This window comes from Mustela nigripes, chromosome 16 (assembly GCF_022355385.1).
Source record: "Mustela nigripes isolate SB6536 chromosome 16, MUSNIG.SB6536, whole genome shotgun sequence".
Taxonomy (NCBI): Eukaryota; Metazoa; Chordata; class Mammalia; order Carnivora; family Mustelidae; genus Mustela; species Mustela nigripes.
The window spans coordinates 11,335,037-11,351,009 of record NC_081572.1 but is presented as its reverse complement, the minus strand read 5'-3'; the positions used below and the strand labels follow the sequence as shown (position 1 = coordinate 11,351,009).

The 15,973-nt window shown below is 47.9% G+C and overlaps 1 protein-coding gene across 7 annotated transcripts in view; it reads left to right on the top strand.

Moving 5' to 3' along the window:
* Positions 1–15,973, top strand: part of ARSG (arylsulfatase G) — a 101,562-nt gene that overhangs the window by 23,733 nt on the left and 61,856 nt on the right. For 6 of the 7 annotated variants that reach the window (XR_009400544.1, XR_009400545.1, XM_059381113.1 and 3 more), the window contains one exon: positions 13,911–14,640. Coding sequence is in view for 5 of the 7 variants with exons in the window: in XM_059381113.1 (XP_059237096.1) it covers positions 14,423–14,640 (218 nt within the window). In the remaining 2 variants the exon portion in view is untranslated. Of the gene's footprint in view, positions 1–1,661; positions 1,750–13,910; positions 14,641–15,973 lie in introns of those variants that run through there. The other variant, XM_059381112.1, reaches the window with a different exon arrangement.

Below are 15,973 nucleotides of genomic sequence, written 5' to 3'. Positions count from 1 at the left end.
CTTTCTCTCACGACTTGGCGATAGGGTCTACTGCGTTAAGTGCCATTGTGTGCTGTTGAAAGCTCTGGCGTGAGTCGGGCGGGGAGCACGTGTGTTCGTGTCAGGTGCTCTGTTACGGGCCAGCTTTGCAACCTTGTGGAAGTAACGTAACTTTTTGGAGGGTCGATTTCTACATCCGTAAAATGGGGTCAGTATCCGTAAAATGGGGTCAGAATTAATTTAGGATGCCTGTAAAGTGTGGATCAAAGTGACTGCCTGTGATGAACCCGTGGTGCCCATTAGCTCTTATTGTTATTTATGGCTTACCATACCGATTACTGACTCCAAGCACCGCCCCCCCCCCACACCCTTCCAGGGATCCTTTTTTTGGGTTGTTCTTCCAAGAATCCACACGTGATGATTAAAGAAGAAGAAGAAGAAGAAGAAGAAGAAGAAGAAGAAGAAGAAGAAGCAGAAAAGATTTGAATCCCTGAGATGAAAACAGTGCTAAAACAGGACTGACTATAAGTGTAATCTTTGAGATTTAGGATCTCACAGTGCATTTAGGACCTGCCACTGTGCTCACTATGGAATCGTGGTAGTATCTACTGTTTTGGGTCTTGGGAACCTATGGGTGTAGCCCAGTATTTATAACTGAGTGATTCTGATCAAGTCCTGGAAGTTCCTGGTGCTTGGGCTTCTTGATTTAAAACATTAGGCAAATTATGCCAAAAGTTCTAGGTATGAATGAATGATTGAGAAAGTCTCATCTGAGTATCTGACCAGAGTGAAAAGCACTGGCTGTTGAGGAGGCATAACTGTAATGATGCTAGTCATACTAAGTTGCTATTATTTTATTAATATTATTAGGCCTATTAATTTTTTGCATGTTTGCTTTGTTCCCAATACTATTAAATGCCATACATGTGAGCTAACATTCACCCCATCAGTAACATTCTGCAGTCAGCACTCTCCCCATTGTACAGATGAGAAAAGTCGAGGCTCAGAGCACTGCAGGGCTTCACCCAAGGCTTCAGAACATTTATAGACACACCCTGGCCCTTTCTGTAGCTAAAGCTCATCCAGAGATGACATTTGCCACCTGCTTTTGGGGAAGGGGGGTGGGGTTGGAAACCCAGTCTCGGCCTAGTCTTGCAAGCCACAAGCCAGTGACTTTTGCTTGCCCTGGTTAGAGGCTGGCTTCACCTTGGTCCCTTTCCTAGTGAGACCAAGCGTGAAAACCCCTGCTTTTTTTTTCACTCCTCCCGGGAAAGCAAAGAGAGGGAAAGCACTGCATTACCATGCTAATCAAAACCCCCCCAAACAAAACTAACTCTGTTTAGTTCTAAATACGAACAAAAGAACCCTTGGAGTCTGGAGTACAGAACCAGAAAAATCAGGATATTAAGTTCAGGGTTCAGCTCCCCGTTTAGCCTCTTCTGTTGTGTCTGCCGTAACCCCAGCGGCAGCAGAACCCCTGGGGTCTTTCATCTACAGTGGGCAAGGCTGTGATGGTGCCCTTAAAAAGTCCGTCAACATCTTCTGGGGAAATAAATTGGCTCCTGAGGCTCTCCCCTCTGCTTGCTCTCTCCAGCCATCTTGCTTTGGGTCATTTGCATGAGAACAGATTCCTTTGTGCAAAGTTGGCCAGCCTGTTCTCTGTCTACGTTTATAGCCCTTCTAGTCTTCATGTTGGGTTGCTAGGCAGATATGACCCTGGCTTGCAAATAAGCTCACTGCATTTACCAGCCCGTGAGAACTTAAACTTGGGTAAGTAGATTGAAAGGAATCTTGTCTGGAGCTCGGGGTGGGTCTTCGGAGCAGCCATGAAGAGGAGGAGCACTGGAGGGGACTCCTTTGGGAGGTGTTGCTCTCCCACTCACTCATTTACTCTTCCTCCTCCTGATTCCGCACCACCACCCACCATCTCACCTGAGGGCCTGTGCCAGGAGATGAGTGTGTTGCGGGGGCTGGGGGGGGGGGGGGTTGGAAACGGGACCCTTGTGTATTTGAGCGAAGCGAATCTTGCTTTAAAACTTGATATCTGCGTCTCCCGACAGCAGAGAAGCCCACAGGCATTCTCGTAAGAATTCCGGGTAGATCCATGGGGTTTATCTTGTGGGTGGTGGAGTGTCCCCCAGACCCCACATTTAACAGTTTGAAGGAAGACAGGACCCTTCAGATGGGCACAAGTGCTCCTGGGGAGATTTGCAGATTTGCCAAGGGGCCTGAGACACAGATCATTTTAGGGCAATTGTTTTCTGGAACATGAGCTCTGTCCTAAAGCTGATTTGTCCAAGGACCCACTGTGGGGCAGGCCTGGTGCTGGGTTAGTCTCGCACGCGTGGCTTCTCCCTCATAACCAGAGCCAGGATCTCACTAGGGGGCTCTGTTCCAGCTGAAACTGTCTCTGGGGCTAATACCCAAATACGGTGCCAGGGAAGCCTCTTTCTTCAAGTCAATATGTCCCATCCCCCACTCATCTTGTAAAGTTGCTTCTGCAGTAGTAAGAGCTTGTCCAAATATACCATATATGTTGTTCGTTGACAAATGATCCCTTATAGTACTAATTGCGATAATAATTCAACTGGGGAGGGATTTTCTTTAACCTTGAAGTGTAAGTAACAATTTCCATTTACACACAAAGGCGTAAATTTCAATTTGTATACAAAATCTGTGCTCACAGAAATAGGGTCATTAAGTACTTTTGAATAAATAAGCACATTGCATTGAGACAGAATGGAAATACCGTTTTGAAAAAGAGAGAAAAGAAATGATAGACAATTCCGAACTTAAAGAATGATGTTCCCATGTAATTTTTAAATGAATGATGATGGTTTTTATATGACTCTGATGTTTATATATTTTTTTAAATGATTTTATTTATTTATTTATTTGAGAGAGAGAGAGAATGAGAGAGTATGAGATGTGGAGAGGGTCAGAGGGAGAAGCAGACTCTGCAGAGCAGGGAGCCCGATGCGAGTCCAGGATCATGACCTGAGCTGAAGGCAGTCGCTTAACTGATTGAGCCACCCAGGCACACAACTCTGATGTTTATCTTACACTGCATACGTTTGAAAGATTGGTGTAAAATCATTTTACTGTAAAGATCATTTATGGATACAATTGAAACAATATCTTTTGAAGCTGTGATGAAGCATTGAACATACTTTAAAACTGTTTAAAACTGCATGTTTGCATTTTTGCTGAATGTTTGCCCCCCCCCCCCCAACCATTCATATGTTGAAGCCCTGACCTCCAGTGTGATAGGATTTGGAGATGGGCCTTTGGCAGGTGATTAGGTTAGATGAGGTCCATGAAGTGGGGCCCCCATGATGGGATGAGTGCCCTTTGAAGAAGAGGAAGAGAGCCTTGGGGGACACAATCAGAAGGCAGCTGTCTGCAAGCCAGGGACAGAGCCCTCACCCAGACTGTGCTGGGCTCTGCATCCCAGACTTCCAGCCACCAGACTGTGAGAAAATGAATTTCTGTTGTTTAAGTCACCCAGTCTAAGGTGTTTTGTTATGGCGGCCTATGCTGACTGACATGGGGAGGGTTTATTGTTTTTCCACATTCTTTTAGAGGATACCCCAGCACAAACATGTGCAGGCCACTGGGGATGGTCTATATTAAAAGGAGGACGAGAAGGCGGTGGTCCCTACCCTCTTGGATCCCCGGGGTGAGAAAACAAACCTGGAGTCACCACCATGGGCCATGTGAGGGAAGGTAGGGTCTGTGTAATTGAGAGCTACAGTGTAAGAGGCACGTGGGTGTGGACCCTGGAGCCTGAGCGTGAATCCCAGCCCTGCTCTCACCTAACCGTGTCACTTAGCTGGGCGAATCGCTGAACTTCTGTCTACCTCCGTCTGCTCATCCCTGAAAGGGGGATAATAATGCTGCACAGGGTTGTCCTGGTTGGGGTGGGTGGGTGCTTAGTTCTGTCTTGCTAGGTTAACTGGGTTAAAGTGTGTAAGGGGCTTAGCAGCTTAGTGATGTGCGTTTCTCTAAGTCTTGGCTGGGGGGTTGAGGATGGAGACTAGAGAGGCCTAGAACCAGGAAAAACCTTACAAGGACTGGCAAGGGGGAGGGAGAGGGGTGAACAGCGGATGGTGCTGGGTTTGCAGACAGGAAGGTCACCTCCCCACCCATGGCCTCTGATGATCTGACCTCTATCATGCCTGATGTCACTGGGTACGTCTCATTCACTCTGCAGTAAGTTTTACTTGATGTTAACACTGATATTTGTTCTTAGACATATTAGTCTTTTTTTTTTTTTTAAAGGATTTTATTTATTTGAGAGGGAGAGAGAAAGAGAGCAAGAACAGGGGGAGGGAGAAGCAGACTCCCCACTGAGCAGGTCCCTGGGATCACAACCTGAGTCAAAGGCAGCCCCTTAACCGACTGAGCCACCCAGGTGTCCCCACACATCTATAGTTTTGTGATCCTCTTTCTACTTAAAGGGAGAAGAAAAAGAGAGAATGCTGCCTCGAGAAAGTCTCTAAAAAACGATCTCGAGCCTATTGTGAACGTACTAACAGCAACACAAGAATCAGGACTGTCGGAACAAAGTGATTTTCATCACATTGCTTTTAGGAATAAAGAACATGCCGTGTTACAAGTTTAAGCCACAGTGGCAGTCACGAAATCTAATTGGCCAGGATGGCAAGCGTGTGGGACCACTGGGTTTGCCCCGATTATATCAGGCTTGCTTCGGAGAACTGTTGCCCCACCCATCATGTTGCTCAAGGCCAAGGAATAAAAACCTGCTTTCCTGCTATGTTTCTTGCCTAAAGGGAGATGCTGGCTCTCCCCCCTTCTTGTCTAAACACGCACAGCCTGTCCTGCTGCTCCTTGGAACAATACACAGTGTTAAGCTTCCATTTTAACCCTTTAGGAGCCATGTATCCGCTCATTTCCGTATGGCTAAGGGGATGGTTTGAGGAAGCTAGGTGGCTGCTCCAGGCTGCTCCATGATGGGAGGCCTGGAGGGCCTCTGTCCTGTCATGGTCATGGTTGATGGAGGGCTCTGGCCTCCTTAGGGGAGCCCAGATGCTTGGTAGGGGTCCACGGTAGGACTGGGGACACAGAGTATCCGTCCTGCCCTCCCACAGCCATCACTCTGCCATCTGGGCGGCCTCTGCTCATCGCTGCCCTGATGAGTGCGGTTGTTTCCCGGACCACAAAACCACACCCCAGAGAACGGGGTCCCTCATCTCCAAGTGTTGACTGTCTGGTTCAGAAGACAGGACACTCGTGTGATTTTTACCTAAAGCAGCATTTCCCCAAGTGCACTTCTACGAGGGAGGACCTCAGAGGAAGGGGAACTCACAAAGCCCATCTGAGGTTAGGGAAGCAATGAGACAGAGCTGAGCTTTCTCTGGGGCGGGACGGAGCAGGCTTGGCCCTAGTTGTTCGAGTTAGATGCCTTCATTCAGCAAATATTGATTGGACTCCCTCTGGGCTAGGTACCAGGATTATGCAGTGCATAAAACACACAGACATTCTTATCCTGATGCACCTTACAGCCGAGATTTGTGACCTTTCCGGCTGGAGCACTTAGCCCAGGGTCACCAGCAAATCATTTTTCGGATGTTTCTGATATTAACATGTAATTCCCACTTTCAATGGCATCCAAGGGGAGATTTCCTTCACACCTTCTCTGCATCTCCGCTTAACCTCATACTGTTAAAACTGTCTAAAACCAGATTTGCTGGTAGGCCGTGTACTCCAGAAACCGTGTCAGCTCTCACCAACGTCAGCCCAGGCACAGGGACCTAGTCAGATTTAGCCGGAATGGCACAGACCACCATGGCACCGTGTGACAAGGAACTGTAGTTGGGAGCTCTGAAAACACAAACCAGGAGGACTCTTCACTTTCCCTTTTGCTGGTTTGTGACCATGGCGTTTGTGGCTCCGGAACTGACCAGCAGAGCACGCTGGCAAACGGGTATGACCAAGACAGCCAGGAGCTACACGGAGCCCGGATCTCACCATCGACACTCAGAATAGTTGTGCTTCATATTAATTTTAGGAAGCCTCTGGGCCTGTATCATACTTTTTTTCAAAGCGTTCTCGTTCTCGTATTTGCTCTCTCTTGATCCTCAACACCACAGGGACATGAAATACAATGTTTCTGAGCACTTACTGACAGCGGATACTCAAGGTCCAGTATTTCACGCACACATTGTGTTTGGTGGCGGGGGAGGAAGTTTACCGTGGCTCTGTTTTTCAGGTAAATGGGTAAACTGAGGCACGGGGATTTTTTTTTTTTTTTTAATTTTATTTTTTTATTTTTGGTGCTTATCCAAGATCACATAGCTAGGAAACAACGGTGTCAAATCCTGGGCACACATTCTTCTGGAAACAGGTCACCACACTCCCCCAAATCAATTTCCCAAAAGGCACATATGCCAAGTACCTCATTGCACTGAACATGAGGCACCCCCACCCCGCCCCGCCCTCCACCAGGTTTTGGTCTTTCCCCCTACTTCCTATGCCTTGACCTCAGCCTCGGAGGTGCTGGGTTAGGCCCAGCTAGAATCTGTGTTAGTGGGCTTGGGCTGCCATCACAAAACACCACAGACCGGGGGGCTCACGCAACAGAACGGTATTTGTCACAGTTCCGGAGGCTGGGAAGTTTTAGAGCAAGGTGCCGGCTGAGTAGGTGCCTGGCGGGGGCTCTCTTCTAACTTGATGAAGGTCACCTTCTTGATGTGTCTTCACCTGCTAGAGAGAAAGACCCAGCTCTCTGGTCTCTCCTTTTTTTAAAGATTTTATTTATTTATTCAACAGAGAGAGAGAGAGCGCGCAGGGGCATGGGAGCAGCAGAGGGAGAGGGAGAAGCCAGCTCCCCACTGAGCAGGGAGCCCAAAACGGGGCTCAATCCCAGGACCCTGGGATCATGACCTGAGCCAAAGGCATCTGATGCTTAATGACTGAGCCACCCAGGTACCCCTCTCCGGTCTCTTCTTAAAAGGGAACCAGTCCCATCACGAGGGTCCTACCCTCATGACCTCATCCAACCCCAATTCCCTCCCAAAGGCCCCAGCTCAATACCATCACACAGGGAAAGAGGGCTTCAACATACAAATTTTGGGAGGACATGAATATTCCACTCCCCGCAGAATCTCGTGCATTGCATTACAGAGGTAGAATAAAACCTGGGAAAGGAGACATCTGCAAAAATAGAAAAGATGGCATGTTGCGTTTAGTAGGAAGTTTCCAATTCTCATGCAAAACTGACACAGGTAATAATGAAAGTTTGACACACGAACCACGGATCAATCTTACCATGACAGGGAGAAGCATCAGAGGGAGGAGGTAGGCCTGCCAGAAAAATTCAGACGTGAATCAGATCTCACTGCTAGATCTACAAGTCAGTGAACACGGAAATGGGGGCTCTGGGGACATTTTAAATCCCACCATGGGCTACAGTCAGGTCCAAAATTGAGAAATTTCACAGTACAAACAGCTGAATTTATTTACAAATATATTGCAGGGAAGAGAGAGGAGGAACTTATAAATGAAAAGAGAAGAGATACATGAACCAAATGTAATTTGTGGTGGGCTTTGTGCGGATCTAGATTAGAGTAAAAAAAAAATTGTAAAAGAATTAAGAAAATAAAACTTTGGCAAGACAGCAGAGTATAAACGCTGACTTAAACCCTGGAGTGTTGAGAATACTAACACGTTGTTAATTTTGAAAAGTGGCTATGAATAGGGTTGTGGTTATATTCTGAAAGAATTCTTATCTTTTAGAGAAACATATAGAAACAATGTTGGATGAAATTACATGATACCTGAGGTTCATTTCAGAAATAATCCAGGGTACGTGGAGGACGAGAAGCAGACAAGTAGAAGGGAGCACAGATGACAACGGGCTGGACACGTGCTGATAGCTGTTGAGTCAAGATGCTGGGTCTGGACGCATGAGTTTCTCAACTTTTGTATGTTTGACAACTTCTGTAGAATTTACTTATTGCAAATGAGAAGTAAATACTGCTTTGTAAAAAGTCCTTCAAAATTCAGCAAGCAGGGAGCGGATTTCAGGTGATTGACCTTGATCTGTGGTGCCTGGTCACATTTCTTGGGACATTTCTTCCCAAGGGGAGGATAGCATTTTAGCGAAAGGGTGTCATTCGGAGGCCCATCTACTTTCTCTCTTCTTCTGACATGCGTTCGAGGACCCAGATATAATTTCTCCAGGGCTGTTGAACTCACAGAGGCATGGCCTGATGCTACCTCTGCTCTCCCAAATTGGCTCTGCCACATAGCTTCCTTCTGTGACGGTTCCAACAGGTGGTTTGAGCTAACGCTATGCAGGAGGTCATATGCCCCACACGTGGACGAGCTTCCTGGAATTGTTGGGTTCACAGAAAGAATATTCCCGATAGGGTCTGGCTTGCTCCCATTATAAGATAAATAAGTGTTGGGGGCATAAGGTATCACATGATGACTATAGTTAACACTGCTTTTTGGTCTACTTGAAAGTTGCTAGGACAGTAGATCCTAAAAGTTCTCACCATGAAGAAGAAACCATTTCTCTCTCCCTTTTTTCTTGTATCTATAGGAAGTGATGGATGTAAAAAAAAAAAAAAAAAAAGATTTTATTTATTTATTTGAGAGAGATAACAAGAGAAAACACGAGAAGGGAGTAGGGAGAGGAAGAAGCAGGCTCCCTGTTGAGCAGGGAACCTGACCCAGGACTCCATCCCAGGACCCTGGGATGGTGACCTGAGCCAAAGGCAGACATTTCACCGACTCAGCCACCCAGGAGCCCCAGAATGTGGTGGCTGTTAACTAAACTTATTTTAGCGATCATTTCACAGTATATATAAATCACATCATCACGTTGTATACCTTAAGCTTAGACAGTCCTGTGTGTCAATTACATGTCAATAAAACTGAAAGAAAAAGAAATTTTAAAAAATCACCTTTACCTCTTCTGTTGAGCTAAGACAGACCCCCCCCCAGATATACTCTAAAGAAAGCAATCTTTCTGAGCTGCCACTCCCCCCTCCCCCCGAACTGGCCTGTTAGGGAGGACCTCAGGACAAAGAAAGGGACCACAAAGATGTTTCTCTGTTTTTTCCCATGAGGATCTTGATTACACACAGACATTAAATAACCCTGAATAACTGTTCGTCTGGTTCCCCAGACCGTCTGGTTCCTCACCGCTTGCACCTGGATGCGGGCGAAGCAAAATTCCAGGAGTTGCTCACTGTTAGAGTCACGTGAGCACACGTGGGCACTGAGAAGGAGTGCCACCACCTTAGATTTTGTGCCCTGGTCACTGGGCTTGCCTCTCCCCCGCACCGTCTCTCACCTGGGCTCTCCTGGACAGGTGCAACTGACCCCTGATTCTCACCTTCCCTTTCCACCCCGTTTTCCCGGCAGGGCAGGGGCGAATTCTGGGATGTGTGGGTTGGAACTCAGGCTTCCTCCCTCCGCTGTTTGCTGCCCTCACCGTGACCGCCCTTTGCCCCGCTGGCCACCCTGCCCGGCAGTCCTCTCTGGTGCACAACGTCCCATAGCTGTACTGCTTCCTCTCTTACCTCCTGCAGAGCCTTCTGGAAGCATCACCTTCTCCACAAGGCTGTCCCTGGACCTTCTTCACTTTGCGCCCCATGAGCCGCTTCCCCTTGATTTTTTTTCCTCCCCAGCACTGACGTTTGGCTCATTTCATTTCTTCCCCCGCGCTCCCCCCAACCACCACCCCCGCCACACCACAAGAAAAGAAGCAGCTTGAGGGCAGGATTTTGTGTTTCTTTCCCTGCCGTACGCACAGCATCTAGACTGAGGCCTGTCATTTAGTCTGCGTTTGCTGGACAAGGCACGGGGGTGGGAGGGTGTGGAGGGGTCGTGATGGGTGCAGACTGCACGTGGGCAGCCGAGACCCGAGGCTCCACCCCCTCCCCCTCCGGCCATCCCCCTGTGACTCCTGGTCCCCGCCGGCGCATGACCATGCTATGACTTGGCAGGTAAAGGAACAGAGCTCGGCCGCCGGAGATCACGCTCCCGCTGCGCCTCTCTCTTTTTTGGCCTTGGCTCATCAGAAGCTTTGTCTCTGGAAAACCAACAGAGCCCTTTGCCAGAAGTTCTGCCCAACCTTCTTGTTATTTCAGCTGTTCTCAAGGCCCTCTAGCAGGCTGCTTGGCCGCAGGGAGGTCCTCGGGGAACCAGGTCAGGTGGTGGACTCCCAGGCCTGGGCTTCAGACACCGTAGCGTGTCTTCGGTTGACTCATGCCATTCCGTTCCCGGCCCTTCTGGCCGACCACTGCCTGCCAGTCCTTCTACCGCTCAAGAGCACCTTTCCCCAGAAGCGAACCCAGAACCAAAATTTAGCAGATCCAGAACACTTGCTTTTCAGTAGGGTTCGTAGAGAAGAAGACAGATCATTGCTGAGTGGATGGACAACTCAAGTTCACCCTCGGGCTGCCCGGGGAGCATCGAGGCGTGGGGGGTGGCTCATACTTGCGCCCAGCAGGGATCTATCCCAGTTTGTTCTGCTTGGATGGAGCACATGGGTCTTCCTTGAGGGACTGTTGTGTCAGGTGGTCACATTCCTTCCAGCCCAGTGGATGGAGAAGGGGACGCTCTATTTCCCAAAGACTCCCCTTTTCTTCCTTAGACCACAGACAATGCTCCCTGCCTCTGCCCACTCTCCCTTCTGAGAGGGGCAGGGTGGTGCATAAAGAAAATTGGGAAGAGAACCTCAGATGAGGGGCGAAAAGTCTCAGGCTGCATCTTTTAAAAACCTCCCCCCAGCTTCACTGAGGTGTGATCGACAAAACGTGTATGTGTGTACTGCGTATGATGTGATGCTTTGATTACATAGACAATATGAAATGATGTCTACAGTCTCATGAGCACACCCATCACCTCGTTCAGTTGCACGTGTTTTACATTTTTTGTGGTGGGGACACTTAACACCTACCATTCTCCTCTTTGCTTCTATGTGTTGGACTTTTTTAGATTTCATGTGTAAGTGAGATGATATTTGTCTTCCTGTGCCCAGCTTACTGCACTCACGGTAATGTCTTCCAGGTTTATCAAGGTTTTTGCAAATGGCAAAACTTTCGTTTCCACGATCCTCCTTTTTCAAGGCTGAATACTATTCCATTGTGTATAGATTCTACATGCCGCACATTTTCTTTCTTCGTTCGTTCATGGACACGGAGGTTGTTCCCATATCTTGGTGATTGTGAATAATGCAGTCAACACAGGATGCCAATATCTCATGATACTGATCTCATTTCTCTGGATAGATACCCAGAGGTGCGATTGCTGGATCATATGGTCATTTTTAATTTTTTAAGAAACCGCCATCTTGTTTTCTATAATGTCAGTTTGGAGCTCAATCAAAGTCCATGGCTTTGGGTCCATTCTTTGAATGTCTGGTTTGCCTTTTCACTGTAGTTTAAAAAAATAAATGGGAAAAGATGAAATATCTCCCTGGAGGTAGGGGCATGAAGGATAATGCAATGGCGTCCTGGCTAAATTAGCTTATTTCCGTTTGGTGAAATTTTTAAGTATTAATGATTCTCTTTGAAAATCCTCAAAGGAATGTTTTATCATGGAACTGTTAAGAAAAACAATCTGTTTATTTATGTTCCCACCTTAATTTCAGCTTTTTTCTTAAGTGAATTTTTTTTCCCCTGGAGTCCTTCGCGTTGGGTCATTCCAAAATGGATTACTGACCAAGAATGAGGCCACTCTAGAGTTCCAAGCTAAGTAGCTTTAAGAAGAAAAGCCTCCTATGATTGTTGCTAATGGTCAGAAGCCAGTAGAATGAGGCTGGGAATCAACCAGCAGGTCAACAAGTGTTTGTTGGGCGCCCTCCTTGTGCAAGGGCTCTTTCTTCTTCTAGAAAGGGAGAAATCTTTGGGGCCTCAAGATCAACAAATACTGGTTGAATCTAATTGAGTTTGAAAGAATAACTCTCCTCTTGGAAAAGAGAAGAATTTGCATTTCTGAACAATTGATTCATTCGCCTCCAGATGACCATGACTGTTTACTTGAACTCCCTTTTATTTTGATTAAGTATGTATCTGCCCATCCTTTTGAGTTTATCTGGGTCTTGCAGAATTTACATACACAACCGCCCCCATCCGCTTGGGCTGGCAGTTGGGTTGGCTTCCTCAAGGGAAGGGATACAGAACTGCACATCACGTCTATCGTAATGCCAGCCCCAGTAGCATCTTTATGTATTTGTTCTCCTCTAATCCTCTCAATGGCTTGGGTGTCCCAACAGCTTTTTTACTCAGTCTAGAATTTCAAGTCTGTGCCTCCTTAGGAACCTTGTAAATTTAGGGATTTCAAGTGAAGTTGGGGTGATATGGTTTTATTCTATGGTCCCCATTTGCAATCTGCAGCTGAAAACATAACCTTCAATTCCTGTTTTTCTTTCTTTAAAAAAGATTTTATTTATTTATTTAAGAGAGAGAACGTGCAAGAAAGAGCAAACAGAGGGGGGTGCAGAGGCAGAGGGAGAAGCAGGCTCTCTGATGAGCAGGGACCCCCAACACCGGGCTTGATCCCAGGACCCTGAAATCATGACCTGAGCCAAGGCAGTGGCTTAACCAACTAAGCCACCCAGGCGCCCCACAGTTCCCGTTTTTTAAAATTCGACCTGATTTGTGCCTTTCGTCTTGTCACTGAAGTTGCATTATCTCCAGTAGGTTAAGCATCTCCAGTTTACATTCATTTTCTCCTTGGATAAGAATCATGATGTATTTCTTTCTAAGCCTTTTGGTGCTCCAAGTGCGATTTAAGGGCGATAGAGGTCTCACCCGGAAGCTTGTTAAACATACCCCAGCCTTTTTCCTATGAACCTGCATTTGATAAGGCCTGTAGCTGACTTCTATGTACACCCAAGTGGGAGAAGCTCTGGTTGAGCACGTCTTTAGATTTTAATAAAAATTACATCATCAAGATATAAAGGGACAATTTCCATTAACCTTTTTTGGAAATGCTGACACTTTATGGTGAAACATTTCAAACCATAAACTCAAATGTTCTACCTTAAGTACCTGTACACTCTCCACTAGATTATACCATTAATTTTCTTTTTTTAAAAAAAATTTATTTATTTATTTATTTGACAGAGAGAGAGAGAGAGATCACAAGTAGGCAGAGAGGCAGGCAGAGAGAGAGGGGGAAGCAGGCTCCCCGCTGAGCAGAGAGCCTGATGCGGGGCTCAATCCCAGGATCCTGGGATCATGACCTGAGACGAACCAAGGCGGGCGCTCCACCAACAGAGCCTCCCAGGCATCCTTGAGTGACTTTTTCCTTGACAGTTCCAATAAAACTTTATTATACAGACACTGAAATGGAAGGACCCTGGGATCATGACCTGAGCCGAAGGCAGAGGCTTAACCCACTGAGCCACTCAGGTGCCCCGTATACCGTTAATTTTCTTCACGTTTCTTTTTTTTCTCGAATGATCATTTTCCGTCAAGAATTTTACCGAGAAATAGTAGTTGACAGCATGACCATTAGAAAGAATCATGTCTTGATCACACAGATCTCACTCTTTCTTCTAGAATTTTCAATGGGTTTGAGAAGGTCATGATTTCTTGGGAATCAGAGACGCGTGGTAGGGTGGGCGTGGGGAAGAGCTGGGATTTCACAGAGCTGGGCGCTGGCCCTCGCCCCGTCCAGGGCACCGGGCCTCAGTGTCCCCATCCGTGTAGTGAGTGAGTTCAGAGGCCTCCCCGCTGATGGCGCTCCCAGCCCCGTGATCGGAGGTCCATCCCCAGGACTCTCATCACCATGCCTCAGGTGGAGAAACGGATGAACCAGCTACATATTCGAGTGAGAAGGAAAACATCTGTTGGCATGGAAAAGAGATTATTTCCTAAGCTACTGAGTACAACACAGCTGCTCTGGCAGATTTAACTCTGTTTTCTTGTCAATTTTTGTTCTTTCAGGAAACCTTGCAGAAACATGAAGCCGTCAACCATCTGGAACTGAGAAACTCACTCCAGGCTGACTGCGGCTTCTAGAACGTCCAGGTGTTCTGCAGATGGGAGAATCGATCCTGCACTCACCAGCTGGAGTCCCGAACACAGACGCACGGCTCCAGCTCCAGCGCTGACATCCCCGAGTCCAGACGGGTCCTTTGCTAAGTGGCCAAAGAGCCGTTGTTGACACTGAGGGCTGACGGTCGCGCACACAGCCGGTCCCTCCCTCGGAGCTGCAGGGAGACAAACCACATTCAGGGTTGCAAGTTTCCTGACTCTCTTGAATGAGGATTCCAAGTGGGGGACTCATTTCTGTAAGCCCACCACCCTTCTAGGGACCACCCCGAACGGGACCACCACCACCGGTATCTTCTTGCCAACTCTCTGCCCTGAACGGGAGCAGGAGGAAGCTCTCGGAAAAATCTCTAGCTGTGGCCCACGGTCACTCCAGACAACTATTACCCTCCTGTCACCCCACCATGGGCTGGCTTTTTCTAAAGGTTCTGCTTGTGGGGGTGACTTTCTTGGGAGGCCTGTATCCATTTGTAGATTTTTCCTACAATGGGGACACAAGAGGCCAGAAGCCGAATTTCGTGATCATTTTGGCAGATGACATGGGGTGGGGGGACCTGGGGGCGAACTGGGCAGAAACAAAGGACACTGTCCACCTGGATCGGATGGCTGCTGAAGGAATGAGGTAAGTCTTGAAGGGGGCGAGGCAGCATCCCTTGGGATGCCGGACTCTCTGTGGGAAGGGTCAGCCTAGTGCCCTTGAAGAACAATTGATGGGTCCGTGTTGACTTAGTTAATTGATTGACTAATTTGGTTTGAAGCCAGTACAGCATCTTGAAGAAATCCATGCACTCACCCGTCTGATAACATTCAGGGTACATGTGTGTGCCTGTGTGTGTGTGTGTGTGCATGTGCATGTGCGTGTGTGTGTGTGTTAGGAGCTGGGAATACAGAGGTGAACAACTTACCTCTGCTACTTATCGTCTGCGGGAGGGGACAGGTTACAAAGAAAGTTGTACTGAGCCTGCATCGGGGATTTTTGGAGGCTGCAGAATCCAACTGGGAGTTCGGGGGAGAAGTGACCTTTGAAGAACAGGGAGTCAGCGAGGCACACGAAGGTAAGAGGACTTAGCTGTGAGCAGACTGGACTTACTCGTCTGAGGAAGGGCACACGTAACTCCAAGGGACCATCAGAGGGAAGGGCTTGTGTATCCCAGTGGGTCTGGATGTTCATAAGCCCCTTTCCTGCTCAGAAAGAGGACACGGATCAGAGCGTTCAGACTTCTGGGTACACATCTTAGTCAGACGGCGATCTGACCCCCCAGCTCAGATCCTACCGGCGCTGCATTTAACTCCGCCGTCCGGCTCAGTGGGAAGCGTTCCAGCTAGCTGGTTAGGACCCTGCTGGGGCCATCGCCACAGTGTCTCAGCCACTTGTATCCTGGAGCCCAGAGCTTCCGTGGTGATACAGACCCTCGGGGCTTCCCGCATCTGGTCTTCCCTACTCTGGTCCATCCACCCCAGCTCGGCCAAAGTGAGCTTTCGAGGAACACTCCTCTGCTTCCAGTTCTTCAAAGGCATTTTGTGGCCCTAGGGATCCAATCCCAACTCTGTACTGCAGCTTACAAGACCAGCCCCTCCTCCACACTCTTCTCTGTGCAGCCCCTCTGTTCACTTGGGGCCTCCCTGGGTCTGGGCCTCAGCTAGCTGATTCCATCTTCCTGGTGCACTTTCTACTGCTTCTGCTGAGTTAGGTTCTACTCACCACCTGGGGTCTCGAGACCCTCCCGAGATCCTCCGGGAAATCTTTCTCAGATGTTGCCGGGTTCTCTGTCTACCATCTTGCTTCTCCCCATGGTGATTGTGTAACCATATGACCACCTGTTTCGGGGTGAGTAGAGGGCTACTCCCCCCCCATTCATGCCCATCTGGAACCTCAGAATGTGACCTCATTTAGAAACAGGGACTTTGCAAATGTATTTCCTTTTTTTTTTCTTTTAAGATTTTTTAAAAAAAGA